The 9,919-nt window shown below is 29.7% G+C and overlaps 2 protein-coding genes and 1 long non-coding RNA gene across 4 annotated transcripts in view; 1 reads left to right on the top strand and 2 right to left on the bottom strand.

Moving 5' to 3' along the window:
• Nucleotides 1-459: 459 nt before the first annotated feature.
• On the bottom strand, nt 460-1,084 carry LOC112906613 (protein SREK1IP1-like). Its single transcript, XM_025981057.1, has one exon. The coding sequence runs from the start codon at nt 1,015-1,017 to the stop codon at nt 574-576; it is 444 nt and encodes a 147-aa protein (XP_025836842.1). The 5' UTR covers nt 1,018-1,084; the 3' UTR covers nt 460-573.
• Nucleotides 1,085-1,392: 308 nt separating this feature from the next.
• LOC108734084 overlaps nt 1,393-9,919 on the top strand; it is a 17,844-nt gene continuing 9,317 nt past the window's right edge. The window contains exons 1-3 of one of the 2 annotated variants that reach the window (XR_001937328.1): nt 1,393-1,575; nt 1,720-1,800; nt 1,856-1,940. This is a non-coding gene — a long non-coding RNA (uncharacterized LOC108734084). Of the gene's footprint in view, nt 1,801-1,855; nt 1,941-9,919 lie in introns of both variants that reach the window. The other variant, XR_001937326.1, reaches the window with a different exon arrangement.
• LOC108734083 (protein SREK1IP1-like) lies at nt 8,766-9,390 on the bottom strand. Its single transcript, XM_018465483.2, has one exon. The coding sequence runs from the start codon at nt 9,321-9,323 to the stop codon at nt 8,880-8,882; it is 444 nt and encodes a 147-aa protein (XP_018320985.1). The 5' UTR covers nt 9,324-9,390; the 3' UTR covers nt 8,766-8,879.

The following is a 9,919-nucleotide window of genomic DNA, read 5'->3' as shown; positions in this document are numbered from 1 at the left end:
GAAAATTTATATATGTTGGAAACGTTCTGCAGTTTGAATAATAGTGATCACAATGCATATTTGAGAAACTTAACTTATTATTTCTAGCGCAATTCTAACAATAAGTACGATTGAAAGTACAAAGTGTGTGCATGGTTATTCCCATTTGTGACCAATATTATAATTTTATATTAATATGTTGTTAAGATTCCCTTGTTTCCTTCCTCTTTTTTTATAATGAAACATCTTTCATCCGTCATTTTTAGAGTACGCAACCGTGTAACTTCTGTGATTATAGATTGTGACAATTCTTTTTCAGATCAGTGTTCGAATATTATAAATTTACAATAAATTTGTTTATAATCATAGATTATACAGTGCCTAGGCATAAATTTGTCGCGAATTTTAAGGAACTCTTGTTAAGATACTTCGTTTCCAAATGTACATTCTTTGGTTATAATAAAAGACAAGGCCCCCTAATGCTCTCTACTTTTCTTTATTTTATTATATATGTAGATGCTTAAAATATGGTACAATATATTAAAATGTAAATAAGCATAATAGAGGTATTTATGTATCAAAATTTGTTCTCTATCAGTCTGATGAATCTGAATGCTTTGACTTCTTCTTATGTTTTTTGTGCTTCTTGTGTTTGGCAGTCTTTTTATCATTATCAGAGTCCTTCGAAGACTTAGCATTTTCACTATATTTCCTCTTTTTTTTACGTTTCTTGTGCCTACTTGTCTTCTCTTCGCTGTCACTATTTGAATCATCTGAAGAGTGTTTTCTTTTCTTTTCCTTTTTATGTTTAGTTTTGGATTTCTTAAGTTTATCTTTCAACTCTTTTTCGCGTAATTCCGTTAGGGGTGTTAAATAATCCATTTCAGAATCACTGCTGGTGCTACTGACATCTAAAAGAATTTCTTTATTGGGGTCCACTTTTATGAAGTTTCTGCACTGATATGTAAGGTGACCTGCGTAACCACATTTTTTACAAGCAGGACGAATACTTTCTTTAGTTGGAATTAAATTATCCATCCGATTTTGTTAATATTTTTTTATTAAACTAATTTTTGATATATAACCTATAAAATTTGACCATAGATTAAAGAAATATATATTTGACCACAACATAGAGCTATGGAATCATTCAGCCGTGCGTTAGATAAACTTTCTAATTGCAAAATTGCTTAACAATAAAAATCGAAGCACCATTACTGATTTATATAAAACTGAAATTTCACGTTGTTTAGAAATGCTTTTTGTTCAAGAAAATATATGAATGCAAGAGAATTCGTAATACATTAATAGATGTGATAAATTGGATACTGGTTCTTTATACACAATATCCCCACTCCTGATATTATATGTTTTGATCTATGGTTTTAAATAATCTTGTATTTTGAAATTTATTGCAGCAAGAAAACACTTTTGATAATTTGCAATTTAAATTTAAATTTAATAATTTTAGTGTGTGGCTTATAATTGTATGGTTGTTGTACATATGTGCAGGTCTATTTTCAATCGTCTTTTTGTGTTGTAAAGCTCATTTATACATTTGTTTGGGAAGAATTTTAATCTTGTACTTATTCTATTGTATGTATTTATATTTTTATCATTTTAATACCTTATGGCCGTATGAAATTTCTGCTCGCAAAAATACAAGTTCTTGGAAACGAAACTTCTACTTGTGCCGTGTATTTTTATGCACTTATTGTAACAAGATTCTTTTTGTTTCAGTTTTCCTAACAATTTGACTGTGAAGGAAAATTCCTTACAAGCCACTGCTATAAGGATATATTGGACTGCACATAAAGAAAGGTAGGATTTTATTTAACATTTTTTCTTCAAATCACAATTGTTTTACAATTAACAGCTGGAACCATTCGCCTCCAGAGTCTTCTCTCACGGTTATTTAGATTGTTGGGCAAGGACAATTGTTTATTCACTACATTGGAAAGGTAGGATTCAACTTTTTACCTTACTGATAGGATCAAAATTAATTACTTCTTCATTAAACGAGCTGAATGTACCAAAATGTACCTAGATTTTTGTGAGGCATTACTGACATGTATTCAGAAATTACTGTGGTGCACATTCAACTCCCAATTTAAAAACGTCGTTTGTATTTCTTGGTAAATTAATTTACTTCATTAAATGTGATCCAAGTATCAAAAACTATTAAGATTTTCGTGACGCATCACTGAAAAGAATTATACAGTTACGAATTACCGAGCTGCACTTTCAACCCCCAATTTAAAGATGTCGTTTTTTTCCTTTCTTATTAAACGAACTGGAGGCACCAAATTATTTTAAAGTTCTTATAAGGCATCAGTAAAAAGAATTTTTTAGTTAAAAATTACTGGGGTGGATTTTAAATGCTCATTTCAGAAACTTTTTTATTTATTGATAAATTAATATTTCTCCTTTATTAAACAAGCTGAAGGTACCAAAATGTAGTAGAGTTGTTATAAGGCATCTGTGAAGAGAATTTTATAGTTCCAAATTGGCGGGGTGCGCTTTTAACTCTCAATTTAAGGATGTCGTTTTTATTTCTTGGTCAATTAATTTCTTCCTTATGAAACGAACTGAAAGTACCAAAAAGTAATAACGTAGTCATGGGTGGGCATAAACTAAAATTATATGGTTAAAACTTACTTTTTTATTTTATATAAATAATATTTTAAACCCTCTTTTTGAAAACGGAGACTGTAATAAAGAAATTAAAACTGCTACTGTGAGAATACTTTGCAGTACAGAGGGTTGCCTAAATAAAGGTTAAGTAATCACCAGCATTTAAATTTAAATTAATTTGGTACCTTCCCGCGAAATTAAATGGGTGCGCTGCAGTCTAGATGAAAAACTAGAAGTGCTACAGTGATAGTCGAAATTTGTAAGCAACTTCATCTTTCTATTTTAATAAAATAATTTAAGTTTATTTGGGGCACAAATAGTCAAAGAAAATAATTATGATTTCATAGCACTAAACACTGTTGGTATAAATTAATGTTTTTCACTTTGTTTTCGATTTTTTCTAGTCTGAAGTTTTTTACTTCGTGTACTGTACATTATTATTTTTATAGGAAATCTGATAGAGGAATATTTTTATAGTTAAAGAATGCGGGCAAAAAACTGTTAGCATTATATGGAAATGTTACTCTGTTTATTTTTCAATAAAATTTTTCATTGTTAAGGATGAGAGTATAACAATATAATAAAGTAATAATAGTCAAGAAGACAAAAATAGCATTTGTTTAAGACGATAATGTGCTTTTTTTATTTTGCATAACATACTGAGCAATGAATTTTTGGTCTTCTTCCCAAAGATTAATAAACCGTTCTTTTCTTTCCTAGATATCTAAATTTTGCAATTTATCTCTATTTTATTTAATAGTCCTACAACTGTAACATTCTCTCTGACGTGAGTAATATCTGTTTGTCTTCGTCCTAATCTGTTTAACGGCCTTTTTTACAATCGTATCCTTCGGTAACCTTGCTTGTTTGTCTCGAGAAAAAAATATTTGTATGTGTGTGTGTAAAGATACACTTTCTAATAAATAGAATCTTGGAATTCTTCGTTGCCAATAATTAGTTGGATTAAATTTAAAAATTAATTTATAATTTTATGAATTAACTAGTAACATTTTGTAGAAATACCTAGATACATATTCTAAAACGTATTCTTCTACTNAAGCGTGTTGCACTGGCTTTGACTTGACCTCGCTTTAAAATGAGAGTTTCTACACTTTCTGTACCCGAAATGAAAGCCATTTTGAACGACAAACCGACAAAAATAAAATGGTAGAAAGGAGAAGGAAAATGGAGACTTACTGCGACAACTTGTTCCAACTCTGAATATGCTGTTGCGTTTGTCCAAACTTGAGTAGCCCAGGAAGTAATGCTGTGGCTTCGATTAAATCCAATATGTAGAATTTTTAGGAGCTCAGGAAGTATTGCTGACTCGCTAACTAGTGCACGATATCCGGCTCGAAGGACCAATGTTTGCCGTGTTTCCACGAGCAGTATTTTCTCAGAATGTTTTCGGATAAATGACCAAAGTGAATAAAATTCCAGTGTAAAACAAAACTATGTACACACTTTATTTACAACACTTAAACATATTCAGAACATGAAGACAATGTAAAAACGGAAGACAAAATTAGCGACAAAAAATAGATCCGGTTAAGCTGAACGACAAAACTTAACTTTTGAACTGAACTCAACTACTACAAAAATGGAATAAAATCAAACCTATAATATTACCACCACCAGTACCTGCGAGAACAAAAGCTATAGAAAAGTATAGGAAAAGACCCAAAAATACATAGATATCATTACAGCGTAGTGCAATTAAATAAGGGTAGCTGACCGACGAAGCCTTCGTAGAATTTATCTATTGGGACCAAATGTTTTGAGAGGCCCCAACAGGGTGAAATTTGTAATAATGTACATTTATACACTATAGCAGCCAATGCAGTAACTTATATAAATATTAAAAATTACACCATGCTAAATATTGTATAATTATCCCTAATACTAATAAATACAACTAAAATTACACTGTAACACTTTGAACCCCTATAACTATTTTCACCGTAGTCAATAAAATGATTTTAACTATAGATTAGTACGTTTATTGTCATTTTGCAACCAATAACAGTGAAACAAGGGGCCCCGAATGTCAACTATAATCCGCCAGTGTGTTTTGAAGAAAATGTGTTTTTGCGAAATGGAAGGAAATTATTCATAATTTAGGCTTCTGCTTAACCAATTTTCAAATGTGGACGGGTGAAATTTCGCCTTTTACAGTAGTTCAAACGAATTTAAAATTATATGATATAAAAGCGCGGTAGGGTGTAGTAATTAATAAAAATGACTTTTAACGAAATTGAAGGTAATTATTCATAATTTCTCGCTTCTGCCTAGCCACTTTTCAAATCTGGACGGACAAAATTTCGCCCTTTATAGTAGTTTATACGAATTTAATATAAAAGCGCGATAGAGAGTATCGTAAATCGACGAGTATTTTGATGAAAATGAGTTTTTGCGAAAAAGAAGGAAATTATTCATAATTTCGGCTCCTTTCTAACTAATTTTCAAATTTGAACGAGCGTATAATTTCGCTTTTTATTGGCTTCGAGCCAATTGAAATTTCTATGATATAAACGCGCAGCAGAGCGTGTCGTAAGGGGACGTGTATTTTGATGAAAATGAGTTTTTATGAAATCGAAGGAAAGTATTCATAATTTCGGCTCCTTTTTAACCAATTTTCAAATTTGAACGAGCGTAATTTTGCTTTTTATAGACTTACCCACGACATCCTACAATTTTGTATACAAAAAAGCACATAGAGTACCTTTCACCTAGAAAAAACATTGTTTCCGAGAGACAGAAGAATTAGTTTTATGTGGTCGATTTCACGCCTTAACTACGCGACTGATTGTCACGAAATTTTGTAGACACATTGTCAAGGGTATAGAAAAGTACATAGGATACCTTTAATCCAGAAAAAAATAATATTCCTGAGGGACAGAAGAATTAGTTTTATGTGGTCGATTTCACGCTTTAACTACTCGAAAAACTACAGAAAAGAACATAGGGTACCTTTTATCCAAAAGAAAAAATGTTGTTTTCGAAGAATAGAATAAATTGGTTTTATGTGATCGTCGATGATCTTTGACACGGTATTTAGTATTTAGGACATCAATTGATGAGCGAAGCCGCGGTTAAAATCTAGTAGATCATAATTTACTGTTTAAGTTAGTTCTATTTTGCCTTTAACGATAATTAACCAGGAGGTAAAAATAATTGTTAAAAATTTACTTAAAATCGGGAAGTATGTATGTATGTATTTATGAAAATCCAGCTCAGTTAGTTTTATATATTTCAACAACACTACAAATTTTTTTTCTTTCTTGGAAGTTCATTTTGTCGGATTAATAATTTTATTTATCAAAATTCGCTGTCGGTTTGTCGATATTTTAAAATTGGACAAATATAATAATATATTTGTAATACATACGCGTAAAATTTTACAATAAAAATAATAATAATCGTCAAAATGTTCAAGTCCGTTTACTAAACCTTTTAAACGTTTTAATGTGTTCTTTATAAATTGTGCATTATTTGAATTATTTTCAACTCTTGTTAAAAATTGTGAACCGTTACACACAGATATTGTATTAACACCTCATCTGTGTATCTGAATATCGAATAGGAATGTTGTTGTTTAAAGGACGTTGCTTGAAGGTCATGATTTCTTTAGTGCCTCGCCTTTTACAGATAACGAAACACGCAAACATGTTTAAATACTAAGTTAAAATGTAGCTTCAAATAATTATTTATTTATCAAAAGTAATTACTCAATTGGCTTTACACCACTCCCTGAAGCCAAAAGTCCAGTCGAATTTTCATATACGATGTAATCACGATAAATTTTATACTTACTGGGTAATTAATAAATAATTAAAACCTTTTTATTGACAACAGTGAAAAGAGAGTTAAAATTTAAAAATTCTTGTTTTCAGAAGCGAACATTTAACACTTAACACATAGAGACTCATATTTCTCCATTTTTAATAAATTATTTTTCACGCTAAAAATTAATTAANATTTATAAATACTATTTAAAGTTTCAATGGTGCAACTGTTGTGAAAGGGCATGATTAAGCCAAAATAAAATTTACGGAATACATATTGAAACATTTGGGATTCTTTTCAATAAAAGTAACCAAGTGTTTCATTAATATATATTTTATTTTGCTTTGAGCTAACTACAAGTTACGGTCCGGTCCAGTTACAGTCAAGTAAAATATTATAACATACATTTCATATGACAGCATGCATACTATAAGGCACGGTCCAGTCAAATATATTTTGATCTGACCATGATTGGACCGTGACTTGATCAATAGCATGAATGGGGCTTTAATATTTATAAAGTTAAGAAATTCTGCCCATGTAAAGAAATTATCGATGCTCCAAAGTATTGTAAATATTTAAAACAACCTGCATGATATTTGTATCAGAAACTTTTAATCCTTTTTAATTATTTTTTTACATTCTCAGACTTATATAATAAGAATTTTCAGTAATATAGATTTTTGTGTCAGATATTCTATGGAATAGTGTGTATAATGTTGCAGTATTTTTTGATAGCTTTTTTACCAAAACATCACAAATATACTTACATTGTAATAGTATTATTTTTGAAGTAAATACTACTGCTTATGCAGCCATATGAGAAGTTCCGTTTAATCGACAACTAAGTTCCATACTGTTGTGTATCGAGTAGTAAAACGCTCTCTCTCTCTCTCTCTCTGTTCTATGTCCTAATTTTTTTTTAACACGAATCAGTTTTTTTACATGCCAATGGAGTGCGCTTATTTTTATAGTTACCAAAAAAAAAAAGAAAAACAAGGATAGAAAACGTGTTGCACCCATCCATTATTATTAATATGTCGAATTAATTGTACCAACGTCTTGAGATCCTTAAAAATATTTGATCTTAGATAAAATTCAAATCGAATTTGTAAAGCGCATGTAACGTATTGTGATATTGAACCTTTTTCAAGTCATATATATGCAATCATGCAAACTACTTAGTCGTGCCTGCAAACGCAATCCATGAGATTTTGATGGTACCGCGGAGATTTTTCTGCATAAAGCAATTTTTTATGATATATTGTGTTGTAAAATCGACTGCAGGATGAAATTCAATATACTTTTAAAATTTCCTGTAACATTTTTATTGCAATAACACATTTCAAAGAAGGGTTTAAAATCATTTTTCTTATTGAAGTTATGTGATAATAGCTGTATATTTGAATTTGAAATTTACTGAAAGTTATGGCTGCTATTTTCATGATCGATGGAACACATTTTGTAGTCAATAAAGTCATATTTAGGGGATTCCACTTGTCAGATATTGTTTGAACTTTGATTAATTGTTTATACGTGTTTAATTGCAAAAGAACACAAAGATCGGTTAGTCGTTTTTTTTTTGGGTTCATTTTCAGTAAGAAAGTCTCCAGAGAATGAGGATTTTGAATTTTTATAACATTGAAAAGACATTTTTGCTTGTAAAAAGTTTGTTTAAAATTTTTAAATTGATCTTTCGTATTTTTCAAAATTCTAGAAATATTAATTTTAACAGAAGTAAAACTTAAAATACCAATTTTATTATCCTTTTACAAATAAGCGAGGTTTAAATCGATTAACTATTTTGTAAGTTGTATGGGAGAATCCCGTAAATCCCCTTTAAAAAAAGTTAAATACAAAATAACAATATGTAATGTATTCGGATTAGATTAATAAAAATAGCGCAGGAAAATTTATATATGTTGGAAACGTTCTGCAGTTTGAATAATAGTGATCACAATGCATATTTGAGAAACTTAACTTATTATTTCTAGCGCAATTCTAACAATAAGTACGATTGAAAGTACAAAGTGTGTGCATGGTTATTCCCATTTGTGACCAATATTATAATTTTATATTAATATGTTGTTAAGATTCCCTTGTTTCCTTCCTCTTTTTTTATAATGAAACATCTTTCATCTGTCATTTTTAGAGTACGCAACCGTGTAACTTCTGTGATTATAGATTGTGACAATTCTTTTTCAGATCAGTGTTCGAATATTATAAATTTACAATAAATTTGTTTATAATCATAGATTATACAGTGCCTAGGCATAAATTTGTCGCGAATTTTAAGGAACTCTTGTTAAGATACTTCGTTTCCAAATGTACATTCTTTGGTTATAATAAAAGACAAGGCCCCCTAATGCTCTCTACTTTTCTTTATTTTATTATATATGTAGATGCTTAAAATATGGTACAATATATTAAAATGTAAATAAGCATAATAGAGGTATTTATGTATCAAAATTTGTTCTCTATCAGTCTGATGAATCTGAATGCTTTGACTTCTTCTTATGTTTTTTGTGCTTCTTGTGTTTGGCAGTCTTTTTATCATTATCAGAGTCCTTCGAAGACTTAGCATTTTCACTATATTTCCTCTTTTTTTTACGTTTCTTGTGCCTACTTGTCTTCTCTTCGCTGTCACTATTTGAATCATCTGAAGAGTGTTTTCTTTTCTTTTCCTTTTTATGTTTAGTTTTGGATTTCTTAAGTTTATCTTTCAACTCTTTTTCGCGTAATTCCGTTAGGGGTGTTAAATAATCCATTTCAGAATCACTGCTGGTGCTACTGACATCTAAAAGAATTTCTTTATTGGGGTCCACTTTTATGAAGTTTCTGCACTGATATGTAAGGTGACCTGCGTAACCACATTTTTTACAAGCAGGACGAATACTTTCTTTAGTTGGAATTAAATTATCCATCCGATTTTGTTAATATTTTTTTATTAAACTAATTTTTGATATATAACCTATAAAATTTGACCATAGATTAAAGAAATATATATTTGACCACAACATAGAGCTATGGAATCATTCAGACGTGCGTTAGATAAACTTTCTAATTGCAAAATTGCTTAACAATAAAAATCGAAGCACCATTACTGATTTATATAAAACTGAAATTTCACGTTGTTTAGAAATGCTTTTTGTTCAAGAAAATATATGAATGCAAGAGAATTCGTAATACATTAATAGATGTGATAAATTGGATACTGGTTCTTTATACACAATATCCCCACTCCTGATATTATATGTTTTGATCTATGGTTTTAAATAATCTTGTATTTTGAAATTTATTGCAGCAAGAAAACACTTTTGATAATTTGCAATTTAAATTTAAATTTAATAATTTTAGTGTGTGGCTTATAATTGTATGGTTGTTGTACATATGTGCAGGTCTATTTTCAATCGTCTTTTTGTGTTGTAAAGCTCATTTATACATTTGTTTGGGAAGAATTTTAATCTTGTACTTATTCTATTGTATGTATTTATATTTTTATCATTTTAATACCTTATGG

Source organism: Agrilus planipennis, unplaced genomic scaffold, assembly GCF_000699045.2.
Source record: "Agrilus planipennis isolate EAB-ADULT unplaced genomic scaffold, Apla_2.0 scaffold10, whole genome shotgun sequence".
Lineage (NCBI taxonomy): Eukaryota > Metazoa > Arthropoda > Insecta > Coleoptera > Buprestidae > Agrilus > Agrilus planipennis.
The sequence above is the reverse complement of the archived record's forward strand: the minus strand, read 5'-3'. Positions and strand labels throughout refer to the sequence as shown.

Excerpts from the sequence above, each read along its gene's own strand:
- LOC112906613 (XM_025981057.1), bottom strand. The coding sequence starts at position 1,017 with ATGGATAATTTAATTCCAACTAAAGAAAGTATTCGTCCTGCTTGTAAA.
- LOC108734083 (XM_018465483.2), bottom strand. The coding sequence starts at position 9,323 with ATGGATAATTTAATTCCAACTAAAGAAAGTATTCGTCCTGCTTGTAAA.